Here is a 22,918-nt window from a genome sequence, read left to right as displayed (position 1 = left end):
TTGCTCATGGCTGAAACAGAGGAGGAGGCTGAGCGACATACCAGCGCCGTAGCCATGGAGGTGAAGTGGGGGAGTAGAGCTGCCCATGCATCCCTCACCAACTTACCTCAGGGCCCCCACGGCCAGGCCCTCCAAACCCCAACATCTGCCTCACCTCGTGGCCATGGCACCAGCATACAACTTTGCCTCTTGCTCTGTTGCAGCCACAAGGAAGCAGACATGGGCTGGCGGCCACTTGGGCTCTGCCTGCACATGGCTACTAGTGCTGCCATCACAAGGCAGGTGTCAGGGTGTGGATGGCCTGGTTGCAGGGACCCCTAGACAAGCCGGTGTGGGGTGCATGGGGCAACTTCACACACACACACCCCACTTTACCTTGTGGCAACGGCACTGTGAGCAACCAGACGAAATGGGTGGGCAGTCAACTGCAGAGGCTGTTAAGTAGGGCTTATTTTTTGGGGGGGGTAAGGTTTATATTAGGTGCACCCAGAAAACATGCTAGGGTTAATTTTTGGGATAGGTCTTATTTTCAGGGAAACAGGGTATTAAGCCTTTTATGCCCAGTGAATGTGGAGGCATCAACCTTTAATTAATTGTTTATTCATCACATTTATATAGCTGCCCATCTTACACAATACAATAAAAATGCACATCGATAGCATATTGATGGTGACATCGATGTTGCAGTTAATTTCTAGTTGTTCTATCTGATACATTTGTTTTTGCTACTGAGAGAACATAGGGTTATAATTAATGGATGCCAAAGCAAAATCATAGTTCCTCACCTGAGTTTCTGACTCACGGGGGCTTTGAATCAAACTCATGATTTTATTATTACATGAGTGAAGATATGAAAAAAAGAGCAGTAATAATACTGTAGATAGAAGGCAAATTTGATAAAATGATAGTTATTATTACAAATGAAGGCAAATATATAGGTCCCAGAATAATGTTGGGTCGGTCATTGGGACCAGAGGTTTTGTCTTCCGAGCTTTTAGAGTTGTGCTAGAGCTTATCTTCAAGGAACGTCTCTCTCACCGGAACATGTGCTTTGGGCTATTCTATAGTTGATTGGGGTGTTGATGGTCAATTATTAAATTGTTGGCTGTTATTTCCTTGTGCTGCCAAGTCCTTGGTTCCTAAATACCTGACAAGCTGGTGGTAAATCAGCAGTCCTGTTGACTGATAAGGGGCCTGTTTCCTGGGTTTCAATCATTTCCCTGGCTATTTTTGCACCTGCTCAGCCAACAATTTTAGTAGTTAAGAAATTGAATGTACATCCCTATTTATTGCAATGTAAGGCTACCAATGAGTTCGGGTCTCCTCTTCTGACTGCTCACTTGTGTTCAAACCACTAGATTACAAGAACACAAGCACACACTTCTTTGGAAGTGTGGAGAACAGATGAGGTTGCGGTATACTACAATAATTTCTGAACATTCTAACCCAACTGGCAATGGAAATTGATTGTTTTTGGCAGCTGCTTCTTCTAGATTTGTGAAGGGGTAAATATGTTGTTCTCCACGCACATCTGAAATATTTAAGAGAAGCTTAATGAAGGCAAATAAGATACTGAAGATTTCCAGTACTGTAGGTATAAATAAAACAAACAAGAACTAGAATAAAGTAAGTTGCAGAAGCAAGTTAAATATTGCAGTTGCCTAATTTAGCTATCTCAGATTTCCTTCTTTTATTATCATTGCAGATGGTAAACACAAGGCAACTAATCTAAGAGGAAACTCATTCCTGTCCCAGTAGCTGCATGGAATTGTCTATATACAGTAGTTGCTAGGAGTCAAAACTGACTGAATGTCACATGTATGGTGCTTGGGAAACAGAGAAGAAGCACCTGACCATATTTTCCTTGGACATAGCAAAGAAGGTGAAAGGAGACCTTTTCATTCACTGCAAAGGAAAGATTGAATGTATCTGCCTTCCCCTTTCTCATTTCTTATCAAGATGACATTTGAATGTAAATTAGCAATCTGAAGGTTCATAGCTAAATGTCTACGGAGATTCTCAGTCATCCAGGTCATAGTTGTCCCAAAGATGCCTTTTCAAGAGGCAACTGGACTTTCTGGGGTTTTTTTTTTTTTGAAGACATTTCACTTCTCATCCAAGAAGTGGATTCTTCAGAGCTGAAAAATTCTGCATTTGTGCTTCTCCAAAAGCAGCCATCTTGCATGGTGAACTATTTGTTTAACTGGTGGGGACCCTCAAAAGCAGTTTGTGATATGGTACAAGAGATAAAATGAATAAAATAAAATAAAACCCAAGGCTGTGTCTAAAACAGTGCTTTGGAACCAAGCCTATCTATTAACCACAAATTATATATGAAAGATAATTGATAATTAATTATACAAATAGAGTTGCAAGAAGCATAGCATCACTCCTTTAAATTGCAAGATAGAAATTTGCAACAGAGAGCATTTATGGTTCGTTTTTAACTTGTTCCAAAGACTTACTCATAAATGGGCGAAAGTGGAACAATTTTTGAGTGAGGGGAACATTGTTTGTGCTTTATTCTTTTGCAGGAAGTGATTTTATTACAAATAGAAGGATTCTTCTAGTCAGTCAAGAGGCAACTCACATGCCACCATCTTTTATTCAAAGGCAGGCACAGATGTTCCTACTGCAGGGGAGATTTTAATTTATGAAAATGATATTTTTTATGCATGAATGCACCCTACATAACACACACAGCTTTCATCTGATGAGAGAAAACTGCAGAACCAGTGCCAATGTCAGGAACAGATTCTGCAAATTTAGTTGCTTCAATGTTTAATGAATATTTGGAAGGAGTTGGGGAAAAATAGCTTTTCAATTATCTTGTCTTTTTTGAAGCTAATCATTTCCACTCTTCTGTCCAATGTTAATTGACTTTAAAGTCTTGTCAAATGTTTGTGCTTGCAGTATTTCAAAAGAAATAGTGATTAAGAGAACAAACAAGCAAAAGTATATGGTAAGGAGATATTTGGGTTGAGAGAGATCAATTTTATGTTTTCCAGAACTTTTTTTAAACCAGTTTTTTTTCTTTAGGAAGACTTTATTTTCTGTTATATCATAACACTGATAATAACTATGTATCAGTGGCAACAGCAATATCAGTAATGATATACAATTGTGCTGAAATATTTGATGCTACTTTTGCTAACATGTTTATGCACTACCTTTAAAAACATTATTATTAGTAGTAGGAGTTTCTTTGCTTTTCAGATTGGTAACTTGTATTTTGACAAAATGCATTTTTCCAGTAGCTGTGGCATAAACCCCATCTATGTTCCTGAGACAATTCAGTTTTTGCTAAACCCAAGCTAAAACATCTTTTGTCCCAAATGTCTTATGTCCCATCTAAGATCATTTGGTTTGATCAATCTTGACTGATGATCGGCCTTTGAGCTGGTGCTGCTTTTTAGCAATAGCACAGATAAAGCTTCACCAGGATGTCCTGTTCCCAACCTGGTTCTTCAAGGTCTTCCAATGGTGCATCCATTTCTGTTGTAATGAAGTCCATCCATATCAGTGCTGGTTACTGTCTTCTTTCCTTTCCTTCTACCTTTGCTAGCATTATGGACTTCTCAGGGAGTCTTCATATATTGTCTCTCAAGTATAATTCGAATCTGATAATTTGAGCATCATGCCAGGAATTGATTTGTTCAATGATCTATTTGTTTTCAGGAGTGTTCTCTAACACCAAATTTCAATATTCTTTCTATCCCACTTTTTGAAAATTCAGTAATTGCTTCTATGGTGTGTCACTGGACAAAACATTTCCTGCCATTCTCATCTTCTAGGTTTACACATCTTATAAGACCTGAATATCTTTTTCAGGATCTTCAACGCTATCTTATAGAGTGCTGGTCTGTGGCATATTTGTTAATTGAGATTTGATCTTAAAAGGTAAAATGTATCCACCATTTCTTTGTGAATTCTAAGACTAGTTGCCATACCCAATGGCATTAATTTGGTTTCTTTACATTTAATCATAGTTCTATTTTTTCAAAAATGCTTCTTGGTTTTCATTACTAGAGCTTGCAGATAGTCTTCACTTATGTATTTAGTATGAAGGTTGAATAAATGAGGAGAGAATATATAGCCTTGCCTCATCCTTTGCCACCTAGAACCAGTCTGTTTACTATATTCCAGGACTGTGGCTTTCTGTCCTCTGTTTAAGTTTTGCATGAGGACAATGAGATGTTCTGGGATTCCCAATTTCCTAAGGACATTCCACACTTCACATGTTGATGCAATTAAAGGTCCCTCCATAAACTGTGAAGCATACATAGTCTTCTTTTTGGGATTCTTTGGCTTTCTAAATTACCCAGTATGTATCATCAATAACGTATGTTATTCTTCTGTCTTTTCTAAATCTATCTTGAATATCTAGCATTGCCTTCTGCATGTGGGGCTCTAAACTGCCTTTGATGATTTTAAGCATTAATCTGCTGGCATGGAAATTACCTTCTGATTCTCAGTCAATGCCCAATTACTTTAGGCATCCCCCCCCCCCCCCCCTCTACAGATCATCTGAATCTGGACAATGGAGGATCTAAGAACAGGAATATTCTACGATCAGCTTACTTCCAGGCTTGGCTAATTCCAGAAGGCTTTAGGATTTAAATGGCTGTGAAGCTAGAAGTTATACCTATTAACATGGCTAAGGCAATCAAACTAGGCAGTGAAGAATAAATTAAAAGGACTGGATCAATATGCAGAACAATATAAGGTACAATATGTACAGGAAAAAAAATCAGCTTTCTTATGTCCAAGCACCAAAGTGTGAGACAACAATATAAATATATGAAGCTCAAATTCTATGTTTAAGTAGAGTACTTGTTACAGAGGGTATCTATAAAACATGTGTTTATACTGTTTATGCTTAATATTACTGTATAGATAGAAAATTGTTAGTTCAATTTGGATTTTGAAAATATTGATTCTCAGTGAATGCAATAGGCTATTAATGACAGAGGCAAATTTCCCACTGACCTTTATGAAACAGAGTTTCCCCTACTGTGGGTGTAAATGTCATTATTAATCCTCTGAGAGAGAGAGAGAAAAGAAAGGGATATGTTTCTCCTTATTTTAATATGCAAAGTTTATTGTACCTTCAAAAAATGTAATAGCTTTCAGATGTTGTTGACCGACATCTTAAGAAAATATACTTAATGATCTCTGCATTGATTACTTGAAGATTTTAAACTAGAAAGATTAGGCGAAAGTGCCAAGACTTCAGTATAGGGTGAGGAATTATTTATAGACCACAGCTTGCCAGATTGTAGATGTAATGTCATTTAAAATCATTTGTTCTTCAACTTTCTCAGTCAGGCTCACAAACCCTCCCTTGAGAACTACAGTACCTTCTGCTTACAGAAATACTGTCAGTAGGGAAAGAGAGAAAGCTGTAGGAACAAATAAAGCCTCTTTCCCATTATCTCTAAATAGAGACGCCACATATAAGGAATGCTGGGTAATAAATTAATAAGGGTGTCTGGATATTCTAGGACAGAAACATGACCAATGAACACGCTGAAGGATTATACCAAAAATAAAGGACCTTTGTTGGTGCAAAAAATATAACCAGATAAGGCAAAAGCATTCAGTAAATCAGTAAGAAATGGACACAGGCTACACGTTTGCAAATACTGGAACCATTCCAATGTTGGCATCAGATCCAATGATAACTGCTGAACAATTGTTTTCTTTGCATGTTGGCCTACTCTACCCATTGTGAGCAGAATGATTCCACAACAGGCCAAAATACTGGCTTCATTGTTCAGTGCAACCTGTGGAGGAATACTAACAAAGGGCTGGGCATTTCTACCTACCTTATCCCCATCTTGGGAGCTTTTAAAGCCCCCCCCCCCCCCGCCCAGCTGAACATAATGCTGTAGAGCTTGATGGAGAGAGACTCAGGAATGTCACAATTGTAAGCATACATGGGGCTAGAAGGAAGATTGACATTTTTTACCCCCCAGGTGAGAGATGGAAAATGGATTGAGAGAGGAGAGTCAGGTGAGGATTAGGAGGATGGCTAGCTGCCAACTAATATTTCTAGATTAATTGTCAGGAATCCCCTGTTGCCTCTGTGAAATGGAGTTCTGTTTAGCCTTGCATGTAATTATTTCTGTTTTAGGCTTTATTTTCCCTTTGGTTTTGAGCTGTTAGATTAGGTCATTTATTTATATTGTTTGATAAATATATTAAACTTGCTGATATTAATTCTACTTAAAATTTTTCCTTTTCCATTATTCAATGTATTGCTGTTCTTCTGATGTTTTGAGACATTTTGGGCAGTATCTACAGTAGTAGGATTTTTTTTTTCCAATTGAACTATTACTGAGCAGTATATATTTAAAATGAATATTAATAGTACTATGTCATGTATACTTTTATTGTTAATTGGATCCAGATATATACAAATAAAAAGAAGTCTTCTAGTTGTGCAATTTTGGGAGCTTTTGTTTACGAGTCACTGGTGTGATATTATACAGGTAGCGGTGGATTAATTAGGATAAACATTCTGGGGTGAGGTTTTAGCCAAACCTAGACTCATGGACAGTTGTACTTCTTATATGAAAAAAACAGGTTTCGATTTGTCTTATTGTGGACTATCTTCCCTTAGTTCATGGGTGTCAAACTCGATCATGTCACTTGACGTCATGTGACGTGTCACAATGTTTTTCCCCTTTGTGGAGCTGAGGTAGGTGTGGCCTGCATCTGATGCATCCGGCCAATGGGCTGCCAGTTTGACACCTCCGCTGGCGGGCCTAGTTATATGCTGTATGGATCTAGATAAAGCTCACATAGAACTTAAATGGAAATTTTTGGGTCTTGATGTTCAACCAGATAGTTCCACACAGAAAAGTACATTAGTGTGATTTCATGTTTTGCTCCTTCCTCACTAGAGGAATATACACAGTATTACAATATTCTTTTTAAAGGATCATCCTTGTGTATATTCAAACACTTAAGTCAAGTCTCTGGCAAGTGTTAGATTGCCCCTTATAGTATATCACACCTGGTATTGTGATCTCAAATCATCCACTTATTAGCAAGCTTTCTTACAAATCACAGTCAATAATTACAGATCAGCTGCTGCAAGATATCACCACATTGAAACTTCTAACAGGCAACCAAGTTCTTAGCTGCAGCTATGATAATTAGAAACCGATGAGGTCCTTCTATAACCCGTTAAGTGGGTGTAAATAAAAAGATCTCAGCTGCTTCAGTGATAATCAAATTGGGAATTTATACAATTTGTTCTTTGTCTAAAATCAGGGCACACAATTATTGATGCAAAAACAATACCCCAAACTCTGACTGTTAGAACAGAAAAAAAATATCAATAAGCTGACCTCCTGGATTGTACAATTGACAAGTTATATCACAAACTGTGGTCTCTCTGTTTCTTTTCAACTGCCTCTGGAGCACAAAGAATCCCGGACATTGAAGGTCAGAGAAATATCCTTAATAAGGCTGGCCTATTGACATGGATGAGCTCTTAGAACAGTACGTTCCAGATTATCAAGAATTTAAAGACAGAAATATCCAAACACCTTGGGGAAGATATTTATTCAAACAGGATTTGGACACAATGGTTAACTATGAAAAATTTACCCAAGTCACTTATTATGAACCTACTTGAATTTGCAAAGCCATTGAGTTAGAAAACGTATTATTTGAATGACATATAAGAGAAAATCTTGGACTACACAGTAGATGAATAACCTATTGGAATAATAAAAACAGAGTATTTTATTCATGTACAGAATCCAACAAATTATATATATTGCAACCCTTTATTTGAACAAAGCAGTACAATTGAGAAACATTGGAACTGATTGAGCCAAATTGTAAGGGTGACAAAGAAATATGGTTTCCATTTTCTTTATTGATTTCTTTTCTACTTTTAGCATATGATGTTATTAATGTTCTGTGTTTTACATTTTGTTTACCGTGACATGGCCTAATGGCTACTTAATAAAGTATTGTCATGTTTTTCACAGCTGTTTTTCATAATTATTGAGTGCTTTGTTCCATGTCATCCCACCATTCTGTGCACAGAGTAAAATTCAGATACCTTTCATAACACTTTGTTCCTTGCCAATTTGACTTAATCATTGTGCTGACTTTTGTTATGGCTATATACTGTTGTTTGTATGTTTTAGCTTTTAATTATCGTAAATCTTACTAGTTTTCCCTCCCCTTCTCCTACAGTCCATGGCTATTTACAAAATACATATTGGTTTCTAAGAATGCATCTAGGCCACATTGGGATTAAGGAACTATTTTACTCACAACAATGACACTCAAAATGGGTCCCTTGCTTTGTAGCATGTCCCCTTCTCCTTTTTTCTAAAGTATTTACAAAAAAACTCAAGTCAGTTGTAATACCATCTCTGAAAACATATCTATCTATCTATCTATCTATCTATCTATCTATCTATCTATCTATCTATCTATCTTTCTATCTATCTATATCTATCTATCTATCTATCTATCTATCTATCTATCTATCATCTGTCTGTCTGTCTATCTATCTATCTATCTATCTATCTATCTATCTATCTATCTATCTATCATCTATCCATCCATCCATCCATCCATGCCCATGGATACTGTCTCTGCATTAAACAAGAAGAACTTCTATAAATTAAACAGAAGTGTTTCTCTACTCTCAGTAAAAATATGGAGAAATGTTTTAAGAACAAAAATGTTCCATTCTTAATTTTTATATGTTTCAAATATATGTGAATTTTTAAAGTGCCACTTTCCAATGATTTGTGATTATAGTATACAGTACTGAGGACATTTTTTCTGCTTTGTTTGCTTTTCACAGAACATTTCTTTCCACACTTTACTACAAAAACCTGAAGTAGCTAATGAACAAATAGATGTATTTGATGACTGGCCAAATCTAGTATTGATTTTATTTATCCACACAAGAATTGCTTTTTTGTAGGACAGCTGGGCTTATTCTTTAGTGCACAGGTTTACAGAGAACTCTGCATTTTCAGATACTTTTCCCCAGATAACCAGAAATGAAAATACTATGAAGTGCCACCAATCCCATGTATATAAAGCGTCTTACTGACATGCACATACTGTATATGGCCTTACATGGGAATGTAACTTGAGGTTGCATTTTACCACTACATCCCTTTGCAACCTGCTCCCAATTACTGTTGTTAACTGAAGCCTACAGATGAAATTAAGAGCGGTGCATCTGCAGATCCTCTCCTGGGTTCTGTCAGAAACTCAATCCGACCTACCTGAAGCCAGGCTTTTGACATTTACTCAGAAAGAAGTACTCAGCACAACCAACAGAAAGGTCGGCAGTTCGGCGGTTCGAATCCCTAGTACAGGTCTCCTGCGTGAGCAGGGGGTTGGACTAGATGACCTCCAAGGTACCTTCCAACTCTTGATACTGTTAAATTAAGCTGTTATTTGGTAGGGGTGTGGGTGTGGGCTGAAGAAGCTTCAAGGAAAAACCAGAAAGTCCAGTTGCTTCTTGAGGGGGGGAAAAAGCACCTTTGGGACAACTATTTGTTTGGCAACCGGAGAAAGTTCTGCTTTTGTCCTGCTTTTCGCGGGGTTGACCACGTTGCCACGAAACGAGCTTTTTATTCGCCGTTTTGCTGGCATTCGGTTTCCATCTCTCCTCCGGCCTCCAGAGATCAACCAGAATTCCGCCTCTCCCTCTCCTCCCCCCGCCAAACCCCCGCTTTGCAAACGCCAGAAAACTTTTCTCTCCCAGTTGGCGAGACTCGGGCGGCGGTGGCGCGCCTACTCAGGCACTCGGAACGCGCTTTAGGCCTCTCATTCGGCTCCCCTGCCCTGCCCTCCCCCTTCCGAGGAGGAGGAGGAGGAGGAGGAAAGCAGCTCGCTCCCTTGGCAGCGGCCGCGGCGCTCCGCCGGGACGCTTCTGCCTTCCCCCTATCTTTTGTTCGGAGGGAAGGGGGCGAGCGAGATGCCCCAACTGCACAGGGGCAGGAGAATAGCCTGCGCCGAGAGCCCCCCGGAGGTCTCCCCGGAGGGAGCCGAGGGAGGCGCCGGGCACGCCAACCTCGGCTACTCCAGCGGAGATGAAAAAGGAGAAACCTCCCAAGGGAACGACGCGGCGGCGGCGGCGGGGGACGTAGAGGACCAGCCGCTCCTGAGGGGAATTTTTGAGATCAAGAAGAAGAGCTGCGACGTGGTGCTGAGCGCCCAGAGGCTTAGCTGGAGCCCTATCGCGCCTGAGAGCCCCCTAGGTGAGGGCTGCGCCTCTTTGTGAGGGTGTCAGTGAGAAGGGAGAGTGTATAATGTCCCCTTACTCTCCTCCCCTCTCTCCCCTCTCCCCCTCCCTCTCCCTCCCCCCCCTCCATTCCTCCCCAGCCCCATCTGGGACAAAACTCCCAGCGACTAGATCCCCACATAAGTTACTAACTCTGGTCATACTCACTGATTTTAATGACATTTGAAACTCTTCTTCCCTGCCTCAGAAGTGCAGGTAGACCGTTTGGGCCACAAGGTTGCTAAGGGAAATACCTGCAGCTGTTAAGTTAGTCACATGGTTGGTAATTGTTAGATTCGGGCAAGGAGAGAACAGACTCCGGACAAGTAGTGACTTAACAGCTCTTTATTAATAGTAGTAGTGATCCAGCTTGGTGTGTGGTCTGAGGTTTCCCCTTTTATAGGGATCGGGTACGCCTCTCGACCAATCAGAATGATCCCTAGTTCCCGCCCTAGCGGCGGACCTGAGTGGAGACTTACAGCGATATATGCTAATATCTAACAGTAATGAATCTGGTTTCCCCGTTGACTTTGAAGGTCACCAAAGGCCATCACTGGGGACTCCGGGACACTTCAACCGAGTCTGTCGTCAAGCATCCGAATGTAAATCACGTGACCACAGAGGATGCGTTAAGTGTGAAAAACAGTCCTAAGTTGACCCCCCCCCCAGTGATGTAACTTTGAAGGGTCACTGAATGGACATAAGTGGACATTGTTCTGTCTTAGTTTTCTCTCCAGTCCCTTTTCACCGAATGGAGGGGTCAACGGGAGTGTGAGGTGAGCGGTAGTAGCAGCAAAGCCAAAATAAAGTTTGGTTAACACATGTTTGCCAGTGATGGGCTATCTAGAACGTAATGTTAGGTTGCACATGGTACTTGCAAGGAGTGAGAATCTCCGTTTGTTCCATCTCCCTTTTCTATCTGCAATGGGATATGTGTGTGTGTGGGAGGCACACACTTTCAAATTGCATTTTTATCTAAAGAACACCTTGTTTCCAATGCAAAGTTTAGGAGAAATACAAGCATCTTTACTGTATTGTATTGGTGATTTTTAACTGTCTAAATGTTGTAATTTGTTACCTCCTCCGTGCATGTGTGTCTTTGTATATATGTATGTTTATGTGTTTGTACACATGTTTTATGTTCTATATGCTCCATTGTACGCCGCCCCGAGTCCTGCCTGGAAAGGGAGCGGCTAATAAATTCAAATTATTATTATTATTATTATTATTATTATTATTATTATTATTATTATTATTATTATTATTATTATTATTATTATAAGTTGCAACCACTTTTGTCTGTTTTCTCAATGCAAAAGGGATTATAAAGACCTATTAAAGTCAGGTGTGCCTTTCCGTAGTGATGCCTTAAAATGCCATTTTGAAAGAATCTTAGTTTTGAGTTCAATTCTTTTACCCAATGAAACCTTTCAGTCTTGTATGACATGCAACTCCCTCTCATGCAGACTCACCAGCAAAGGAAAGATTATTTTACTTGTAAAAGCTGACATTTCTCTTTTCTGCTTTCCAGTTGAGCTTCTTTTTTTTTAGTCTTAACCCTGCTTAAACCTTAAAAAAAATAGGATGGCAGATTAGTGTCTGAAAGAAAAAACATTGCCCCATTTTTCTGTACAGGGAATAGATGTCTATGTATTTGCTGTGTTAGGAAATGCTTATGCAAATCATGCTGTTCTTGCGTAATGCCAAGGTGGGTGTGGTTGGAGCTGATCGTGAAATGCAGTGTTTTCTCCCGGAATAGGAAAGTGCAAATTTTCATCACCACTTGGAGCTTTTGGAAACTTGGAGCTTTTCAATAGGGCATAAGCAATAGGGGATCGTTTATTTATTTTACAGCATTTCTAGGCCACCCAGTTCCCAATGGGTGTTGGGAGGCAAATAAAACAGCAGTACAATACACTAAAATTCTGGTGGAAAAAACAAAACATCATGACGTCCCGCTTCAGTTCGGAACAGAGTTTGTGGCAATCCTCATACTTGTGTTCCTTAGAAGCTTGGTGAAGGGGGAAGGGAATAAGTGGTTTGGTAACCTAATTCCCAGAATATGCCTGCATAGAACTGGGATAAGTGATAGAGTGGTCATTATGGGACACTGCCAACTTACTCTGCAGGGCTAGGGACCTAGGGTACTAGAAGAAAGCCCATGGAGACATGTCACATGATGCCCTTAGCCAGAGTAGGGAATTCAGGGACTTGATGATATCAAAGCAAATCAGCCTCTTAACTACAAGCTCCACCCCTAACAATGGAGTATGTGTACTATTCAAAGTAAATGAATGGGGCTCTATATGGAAGGAATTACACATGGAAGTCTGCATACAATCCACAATCTTGTGTTACCAAGATTCTGTTAGAATCCTGTCATGTGAACAGACTTTTATTTGCATGATGTAGGCTTTTTTCTCCATTATTCTTGATAAACAATTAATATCAGAATATAGAATAAACTTGTATCTTCCAAGTTTAAAAATAATAGCAGTAAATTCATTTGCATGGAAATAAAGTTCTTCCCATTAAGGATACTTTAGAATATTAAAATATTTAAAATATGCCCCTGATTATCTTGCATTGTGGTTATTGGGCCATATTTTATATGTGTTACTGTCCTATCCAAAATATTGTAATGCGAAAAACCTATATATTAAAATAGTAAAATGACAGTTATCTTTCTTGACTTGGTCAGCATAGCAACTTATAGGCAAATCAATTTGTTCTATTCTTATTTATATCGTAACTTTAATCAGTGTATTGTTTACAGAAAACGTGAATCCTGTGAAATATAGCTTACATAATTTAAAATGTGCTGAACCTTTTATGTATTTTTAGCTTTTGCTGAATAAACTCTGTTAGTCTTTTGAGTTATTTTTATGTTCTTATGACAATGTTCTGTTGAAACAAATGTGTTACATTACCTGTGGATTTGATACATACATTAGCCCTCTACCATAAGGGTCTGCTATTATATTAGACACCAGCTGATTTTATGATAGTATCAGATTTCTTTCACATATGTTTGTTTTGTCCAGATGAACTCAAAGAACATCTGTTACTTTTGTGGTGGTATCTGCTGCTTCCTTTCAGTATTTGACTTTTTGGTTAATTATAGCTAACAATCTGCAAAATGTTTAGTATTTTCTCCTATGGGTTTCTTTGGAGGGGGGCAGAAATGAATTTTACTCACCTTAAAGTAACATTTGCATATTTAATATTTAATCATCCAGTTTTTTTTTAAAAAATGGAAATATCCGACGTATCAAAAATTAGGATTGTGTACACTTCAGAAAAAATTAGGAAATTCGTTTTTCAGTCCTTCCATGAGCATATCATTCATTAAAGTAGCCCACAGCTTGAATGGTGTTTGTGTGAGCCTAAAATAGATGCAGATGCTTTAAAAAGCTGACTCATTAAAGGTAAAGGAAACTCTTAAAGCAGTATCATTTTTTCCCCAAGATTGCATAGAAATCTGATACTTGGCTACTTTAATGAATAGAGAGAGGTAGCCTGAAATATTTTAAAATAACTTTTGGAATGTATGGAGCTTTAATGAAAAAAGAATATTATACTTTTTCCATGTTTAAAATAACTGAAAGACTATAAACATCCATAAAATCCCCAGAACTATAATAAAATATTTCAAATATTTTTAATTATAATGATAAAATTATAATTTTTAAAAAATCAGAGATACTAATAATAATTGGATCAGACTATAATGCTACAATCAGAAAAATTCTGTATTAATGTAATATTTCAGTGCTTTAAATTTACTACTATTAGTGAGGCCAATGTAGTTTTTATAAACAAATATTTGATACTTTGAGGGTGAAGATTTTGAGGAAATCTAAATTTGTAAAAACATATTATGATAATTAGCATAATTATGCAATATGCAAGCACAATTTCTAGTTGCCTTGAATCATGGGATGAGTGACATATAAATTTAATACATGTAATAAATAAAATTATTTCTGTGCCCCATTGAGTTTGAAAATTTTAATTTATGCCTTTATGTGCTGTTTAATACAATATTATATGTAAACTTCCTTATTGGCTATTATTTTAAAAAAAGGGTAAAACTGATTTTAAAAATTACTCCTATGCTTAACAAGTGGGTAATTATATCAACATATTTTTTTAAAAAAATAAATGGAAATTGATAATGTGGGTTTTTAAAAATGGTAGCGTTGAAATTAGTTTGCTATATTCACTAAGTGGTGATAGCATCTGTGGTGTAAAAAAAAGTATGCTTAGATTACTTTGCAGACCTTTTAATCCCCGAAACAACAGATGTTAGCCCTATCTAGCAATGTGTATCATGAAAACAGTGATTTTTTTTTAAGGGAAATAATTGATGAAGAAATGACATAATTACTGAACCCAAGAATACATATTTGTTATTTATTGACTGATATATTTTGGTTATGATGATATTTTGGGGAAACAATATTATGTAAAATATGAAAAGAAGTACTGGAAAAGAAATGATGGGTTATAACAAATGCATATCCCCCCCCCCTTAGTTTTTTGATATTTCTGTGCTAATGATTATGGACTGGAGCCTAATGTTCATACACAAATGTTAATAAGGAAGATAAAGCCATGTCCTTGTTACAGATTAATAACCAAAAGGAGAAGGCAGTCCTGCTTAATAAGGAAGCTGTGAGATTATAAAAAATGGAGGAGCTGAGTAAGCTGGTCTATAGTTATGACTATAAATATGACTATTGGGGACTATCAGCTCTTTTACTTCATGATCTCACAATGTGCTGTACTTATTAATCCAAGTTTCTTTTGTCACACCAGCGACAATACAATAGAAATATGTCTGAGCTTCAGCTTGTTATTTGGAACAATTGGCTGGGATTTTAACCTGCTGGACTTCCTACCTGCCAAGATTGTGCCAGGGACTTGGACATCTTGTGGGCAAGCATGACATTTTTTTTTTGCTTTGTTTTGCCAATATAGAGATAATCCTTGTTTGGAACCCAACAACTTGGTTGTTAAGTGAAGCAGTCATTAAGTGAAATCATGAATGTGCTTATGATTTTGCTTCAGCTTTCCTTTGCTTTGCAGACCTGTGAAAGTTGTAAATGCAAGGATTGATCATAAAGTTACTTTTTAATCACCTTCATATATACCAGCAGCTGAGTTAACAAGGACTATCTATAGAATTTTGAATGTTCATTTCTTGGTGTGTGTATAGCTAATAATACAAATAAGACCCAAAATTTAATAGAAGATGGTAATTTCTATCACACTAACCTGAAAGTTGCACAGTGAAAATGAAATTTGCATAGTAGACTAACTTTATATGTAACTGACATATGTACGTATATAGTCACTGTTTTTTACCATATTCATAGATGAATGTAACTATGGTAATTATTGAGTTTACATTTTTTTATTAATGAACTTTCATATATGCAGCATATTATATATCTATTAAAAGATTATCCATTTTAAAAGTTATATTTCTGATACCATTCTTAATTTTATTCTTTTTATTACTATTTATTGTTTTATCATATAGAATACAAAACAATAAAACAAACAAACAAAAGCACACATTTAACGCTAACAACAACAAATTTTATGGCTAATTTTATTCTTAATGAAGCTTTTTGTAATATTGCAAGTACCTTCCAGTGGGACATAATATGGAACACTGTAGGGAAAAGAACACAAAATTTAAACTGAAAGATTTTTGTTGTTGTCTGAATAATAGTAGTATACATTTTGTGATAGGAGATGTCCAGTACTGTAAGGATATCGTTTTTAAAAAGTAAGTTCATAAATTGTGTTTGATCTAAAAAAGGAGAACACCAAATTCGCCTGCATTTTACCTCTAACACAAACCGAAGTGTATGTATCCTTAATCGCATGTGTAATATATACTGCATTATCTAAATGTATGTAAAGCAGCTCACATTCTAGGATAAAAAACAGTGACATTAGTTTTCTTTTACCAATTCTGTCATACAGTTAGGAGATGCCAGGTAATGTGCATAATCAGTAAATAAGTATCTTTGCTTAGTTTACTTTTAATGCTACATAGTTTGAATGGTTTGAAACATTAATAGATTTTGCACTAGCAGTAGTTCTTTCTATATTCTTTCTATAGAAGAAACTTTGAGAGGAAACATTCATTCTTTTGTACTGTGGAATTCTGAATGGTATCAGTACTACAGTTCCTTGCTATGAATGTCACAGAGAGTAGCTTTAGATGGATATTGTTATCTGATTTCTCTGTAAAATGTTTGACATGTTTTGATTCCTATGCAAGTATAAATTTACAGGTTTCAGATATTAAAAAGGTAAAAGTCGATGTCAACTTGTAAAGCGTTTCCATGACTACTATCAAGTTGACATAGAAAAAGGGAGAAAAGGGAGGAGAATTCCATGCATACCTTTGGCCAGAGTCAGGTCTCATATTCCTACCGCTGGCGTGTGAAATGTGCATGTTCATAGCCTGCCGCAGCACCTTGTTGGTGGATTTATGACACAGAGAGAAGGGAGGGAATACAGGGGTAAAGGTCAGATGGCATTAAGTAGAAATCAGTTTCGGCTCCACAGAAGAACATACCAAAATGTTGATCCTAATAAATGACTGGATTTCTTTTGAACTTTGTCTCGAGGCTCGTAAATTAATTAGGTCAACATTTGGAAACTTCACAGTCAATTTATTCAAATTCTTAAATAGCATAAAGTATAAAGTAATACAAAATTAATTACATAATTAATGTTTTATCTATATTTATACGTGTTAGTAAACGTATTCTGTAGTCATTCAAAGTAAGAGAGAAAATCAATTTCTCAGCAAGTATGATTTGTGTCTTGTTAACAATACCCGTTAGTAATCAATTAATAAATAGGTTTCTGTATGTTGTTGAAATCTTTTCATATATCCAAATATACAACCCAATACAATGGAAGGCATTGATTCCAATGGCTTGCCTAATTGAATGCCCATTTATTTGCACAAACTACTAAAAACAGTACAGTGCCAACAAACTGTATTGGATTATGTATTCTGTTTAGGTTTGTTCACTTTTATAAGAACATAGTTCTTGAAGAATGTACATTCAGAATTATATTTCTTCCTATCCCCACCACCATGACTCAAAAAGTGTAGAGTACAACTCCCCAGCCCCAATATTTTTCAGAATTCATGTAGTTTCGTTGCTTCTTTTCTGCCTGGCAGAAGTGATACTTGCAAAGATTTGCCAACTTGTATAGTCTTTTTGGAACCAAAACTAAGATGTCTCTGTGCCATGTTGGCCGAAGCTAAGCTTCTCTACCCACAGATCCAATATATATTAAACCACGAGGAAAGAAAATTTATCTATCTGTACAAATGGTCCTTGGAGGTAGTAATTTGTTTGAGATGATATGTACCTAAAATGGTTTTCTTCTGATTAGTTTCCTTTCTTCTGTCCAATATTTGCATCCCAAATATCAAAAAGCAAAATAATAAGAATAAAAAAAAAATCTCCTTCCCTTTTATCTCAGAGAGCAAATCTCAGAGAAGTAAAATATGTTTGGTTAATAAATAAAATTTAAAAATTTGAAATGTTTGAGAAGGTTCAGTTTCTTATGAATGTGATATGCTTAACTAAAGTGCTTAACACATGCTGATAGAAATTAATATCATAGCCAACCTTATTTTTGTATTGTATTTGAAGAACTGGACATGTGCAGAAACTGTGAGTACAATTAGTGTCAAGCAGATAAATCCACTTCTAATCCTGTTTATGCTCTATATCAGGCAGATGTGCCAAAATTGGTGTAGACAAGCTCTTGGCTTACAGTAATATTTTAAAGAGCTATGTAGTATTGTTTTTGCTGAGGCCTTTCTTAATGTTAAGTGTGGTTAAAAAGAGAAGAAAACCTAACAAGTGTAACCTACTTTATGAAGGTTTTTGGCCTGCTCTTACGGTGACAACAACAATAGCAGGAAAGACTTATCTTTGTTCCTTGTAATTAAATTGATTTTAAAAATACAGTGGGAAGTGGGAGCTGAATCAAGTAAATAGCATGATATCTAATGTGTACTTAAATCCCCTGTAAGAACAGATGGCACCCTGTATCCTTCTAGGTAATATGAGAGGAGAGTTAATGTTTTGAAACGGCTAGCAATAATCAGTATCATACTAATGAATGGACAATTCTTGAATGGAAAAGAAAAGTTTGCAGTATAAATTTGTAAGCCAGTTTTAATTAATTACAAGTTTTCATTTTTTTTAACTGAATGAGAAATTGATGGCAAAAGTCCATTCTTTCAGGTTAAAATTTTGTAATTTCCTTCTAATTAAAATTATTTATAATTGTTTAAAATAACATTGTGTAACCATTTGAAATTGTGTCTAACACTATGATGTCCTTCTTTACAGAAAAGTTGTAGAACTGTCAATTCCAGGTAGTAGTCTCCATAAGACCAATTATATTAGAACTTCAAGAAGTGTTTGTAATACACCAGTGATGGATAACCTTTTTGTCGTCGTGTGCTAAAGCCCCCACACCCTGTTTTGGGCCTAATAGGCCTCCCTGCAGTCTCCTTGGAGAAAAACTGGCCGCGGGGTCTGTGTGCTGCACCCCCCATGCCCCATTTTGGGCCTAGTAGGCCTCCCTGCAGACTTCTGGGAGCAAAAATGGGCACCCTTTCCCCCACGCATGCATGTGTGTCTCCTGTATGTGCCCCGCCCCCTATGCATGCACAGCAAAGACCCAAAAATCAGCTGGCCATCGGGAGGCATGTGCAGTGGAGCTGAGCTGAAGCGACGGCTTGCGTGCCTGCAGAGAGGGCTCTGCGTGCCACATGTGGCACGCGTGCCATAGGTTCATCATCGCAGTAATACACTAACCATGATCAGCATTCTATTCTTTGTAATGGCTGACAAACAAGAGCACTAGGGTTTTTTGGATGTGTCAGCAATACAAAACAACACGAGACATTCAATGTTTCTATGAACTTCATGTAGTAAGGAGATTTTTTTCAAAAATCTCTTCCTATCATGGTTTTGTTGGCTGTAGACCTTTGTCTATATCATTCAACCTGCACCTAGATGAATCTCAATTGCTAAAAAGATGGTGTGAAAATCAGATTAATTAGGGAATATCTTTCTATCGATACTGTTTATTTAGCATTTGTGAGAAACTTGGGACATGTGCAAAGCTTACTGGTTTGGGAACTAAACATTCAGGAAAAATTTGGAAAAACATTCGTTCCTCTTCTGAATGAGGTTGAACCTTCTTTATTAAGAAATAAATCCTTTGAACTAGAATCAGTTTGTGGTGTGACATGTCACTGCGTTAATTGTTTGCTAGCCGAGCTGAAGAGTTACTGCGCAGGTCATGGGCCTTATCTGCAAGTGATGTACTGCGCCTGCTCACACACATTCCAGAGACTTCTGTACTTTTTTTCTTCTGTTCGTCTGCCAAGAAGGTGGACGACAATTGCTCTTGCCAAAATGTAACAATTAGATAGATTTGTTTATTTTTTTATTTTCATATTAAAGTTTGTTTTTAATTAGAACATGTTATCGGTTTTTATTTCTTATCTGGAGATATGCTAACAAGGAGGGGCGACGGTCCGCACCTCAATCGAAGGTGGAAGGGAAACTTTCCATTCCTTTCCATGCCAGATGCTTATTCCTGAATTAATGAGGTTTATATTGTTTGCAGTTACTTCCAGTTCTTCATGACATGATGGAGGCATTTCACAAGGATTGTCTGTCAGTATCTGTCCCAAAGATGCTTTTTCCAAAAGGCAACTGGACTTTCTTCATATTTTTTTTCCTGAACTGAAATGTCAGAACTGAAGAAGTTTGGATGAGAAGCGAAATGTTTTCAAAGGAATAAATCAAGAAAGTCCAGTTGCCTTTTGGTAAAAGCACCTTACCTGCATAATTGAGAATCTCCATAGACTATCAGTAACTACTTCTTGTAAACCTATCCTTGTGTCATCATGAGAATAAATAGCCCCCTAATGTTTCTAGTGACCAATCCAATTGTGTGTGTATGTAAACAAATACATAATACTCTCTAACACTTATCTATTAAGAACTATACAAGATTAAGCTGTAGTTATTATTTTCCTTTTTTGCAGGGCGTTCCAGTATTGGTTTACAACCTAAGGAAGAATCTGTTGAAATGAAAGATGTATTTTCCATAAAATTGAAACGTCGTCGTTTTGCTGGGCAAGAAAGTGGAGGCACACTATTAGGAATTACTATTTTTGTGTGTCTAAAAAAAGAAGGCAATAAACTTAAAGATGCCACTATCAATCTAGGTAACATAAGTGAAGACCATTGTTACTTATGGTATAGGTCTTTGAAGACCATTTTGACGGGTAAGTAATTTTCACATTTTCAAAAAGTTTTGTGATAAAAGTATATAACAGCAGTATTACTGTTTTATCAAACAATACATTCTACTGTCTATAGATATTCTCAATCATCCAGGTCATGGTTGTCCCAAAGGTGCTTTTTGAAGAGGCAACTGGACTTTCTGATTTTCCTTTGAAGACGTTTCGCTTCTCATCCAAGAAGGTTCTTCAGCTCTGACTGGATGATGGGAAATTGAATAAATCCTTCCATTCCCCACCATCCAGTCAGAGCTGAAGAAGCTTCTTAGATGAGAAGCAAAAAGTTTTAAAGAAAAACCAGAAAGTCCAGTTGCCTCTTGAAAAAAACACCTTTGGGACAATAAATTCTACTGACTTTAGAAGAGGTTATATCCAGATAAGAATAATTAAGATGTCAATAATTTTCTCATGTTGATATGGTTATTATGATTTTTATTATTACTGTTGTTGTTTCCTTGATACACTTTTCACATGGTGAAATTACACGGATTTTATTTTGTGTGTTTGGTCCATAGGTAATACTAAACTCTTAATTTGTGTGCATGAAACTCAGCTCTTTTCCCTACCCCTGTGTTCAACAGGAGATGAGAAACCTTTCCTTCTGTTTCATTAGCTGTAATTACTTGTTATTTCTTAATCTTGTAAAATTACATCATCTTCAGGTTATGAATTATATTCCTGGCTTGTTTTCCTAACCCATGGGTGACCAACCCTTTTGCTCCATTAAATTTTATTGGCATTGATTAGTAAAATACTAGTTGTGGCAATGGATGTGTTCACACCTGATGGGATTTAGGTTACTTCTCAAGATTTACTGTGCCTCTACTTACCTGTCTGTATTTCTGACCTCACAAGTACAAGTAGACTCTCATTCTCCCCTGGACATGCACTGCAGCTCTACTCTTGCTTCAGATTGATTGGTGCTTGGGACGAGAAGGCATGTGGTTGTTATACGTCTCCCCTTCTGCCTAGCCAACACATACTACCGTTAGGAGTGCTCTTCCCTAATTTTCATACCAGTCTGATGGGCAGAAAAATTTTGCTTAGGAAAGGGACCTGCAAGCTGCATCCAGAATTCCTTGTTCTCAGATTAAATAGAGTGAGCAACTTATAGTGGAAAAACCTCCTTATAGCCATACTGGTAGGACGAGAGGTGGTTTCTCATCACCTATTCCCATAGTGTTACGTTATAGTTTAGCAGTAATGATAATGAACTGTGTTCATATTACCATGTCATATCAAATTAGTCCAATATATGCAAAAATATTTTGTCCTTGTACACAATCACTTTGTCTCAAACTATCTTGGCTTGCTGTAAAATTGGTACTCATGGTTTACCTACAGGTAATGGATTATCATTTAATGGATGTTCACAAAGAAGGCTTGCCAACCCAGGAGAAAATATTAGATATAATTCTATTGTTTTTGATGCTGCTAGGTGGGCTTTTAGTAAATCCCTGTTTAGGTGCTGTGCTTTTGTAGCTTTTAAAATTTATTCCAATTATTTTTGCATTTGTTTTATGCTACGGTTTTAGAATTAATCTTTTCAACTGTTTTAAAAATGGTTAAGCTGCTTTGCAAACCCACTTTCTGTTTTGAAAAAAATGAATGTCTTACTTATTTTTAAATGATAAGGGAGATTGTATCTGACTTGGGCAACATTTTCTAAACCATGTTTCCCCGTGAATTAATTGCTACTGCAAAGCTATCCTTATAATAACTAGTTCACTATTATAACTGAGTTTGTGCAGTGTTGACTTATTTATTTACTTCTTCATCCATCCGATTTGGATGCTGCTTGACTCCAAGTGATTCCACACAGCTCAAAGAAAAAAAAACAGCAGGACAAAAACACAATAAATAGGAATAGAAGAAAAATAATTATTAAAAAAGATAACTATAACTACCGATGCAAAAATCCAGACAACACACCAATATACATACAAAATATTACAACACCTCAAATAAGGAGTCTCCATCTCCTCCCTCCTGAACAAGCTTGTCAGGATCTTCATCAGGATTACTTTTGTTTGCTTCTGGGGTCTATTTCTTCATTGACATGACAGTTTCTTTATCTCTACATATGAGAAGTAAAGGAATTCGGCAGCGATGGCTAACCTTTTTTGGCTCGCGTGCCACAAGTGGGGGGAGCGCAGGGGGGTTGTGTGCGGGCGTGCCAGACCCATAGTGCAATGCGTGACCCCCCAGTGCGCATGCGCGCACAACAGATACGACCCCCCCATTTTTACAAGCTTTCT

The 22,918-nt window shown here is 37.2% G+C and overlaps 1 protein-coding gene across 2 annotated transcripts in view; it reads left to right on the top strand.

The window, feature by feature from the left end:
- Positions 1–9,729: 9,729 nt before the first annotated feature.
- CERKL (CERK like autophagy regulator) overlaps positions 9,730–22,918 on the top strand; it is a 44,520-nt gene continuing 31,331 nt past the window's right edge. Inside the window, exons 1-2 of one of the 2 annotated variants that reach the window (XM_081938336.1) lie at positions 9,730–10,256; positions 20,403–20,645. In XM_081938336.1, the coding sequence (XP_081794462.1) occupies positions 9,974–10,256; positions 20,403–20,645 (526 nt within the window). In that variant the 5' untranslated portion in view covers positions 9,730–9,973. Of the gene's footprint in view, positions 10,257–11,031; positions 11,056–20,402; positions 20,646–22,918 lie in introns of those variants that run through there. The other variant, XM_081938337.1, reaches the window with a different exon arrangement.

The sequence above is a fragment of the Natrix helvetica genome (assembly GCF_964273705.1).
Source record: "Natrix helvetica genome assembly, chromosome: 1".
NCBI lineage: Eukaryota > Metazoa > Chordata > Lepidosauria > Squamata > Natricidae > Natrix > Natrix helvetica.
The sequence above is the reverse complement of the archived record's forward strand: the minus strand, read 5'-3'. Positions and strand labels throughout refer to the sequence as shown.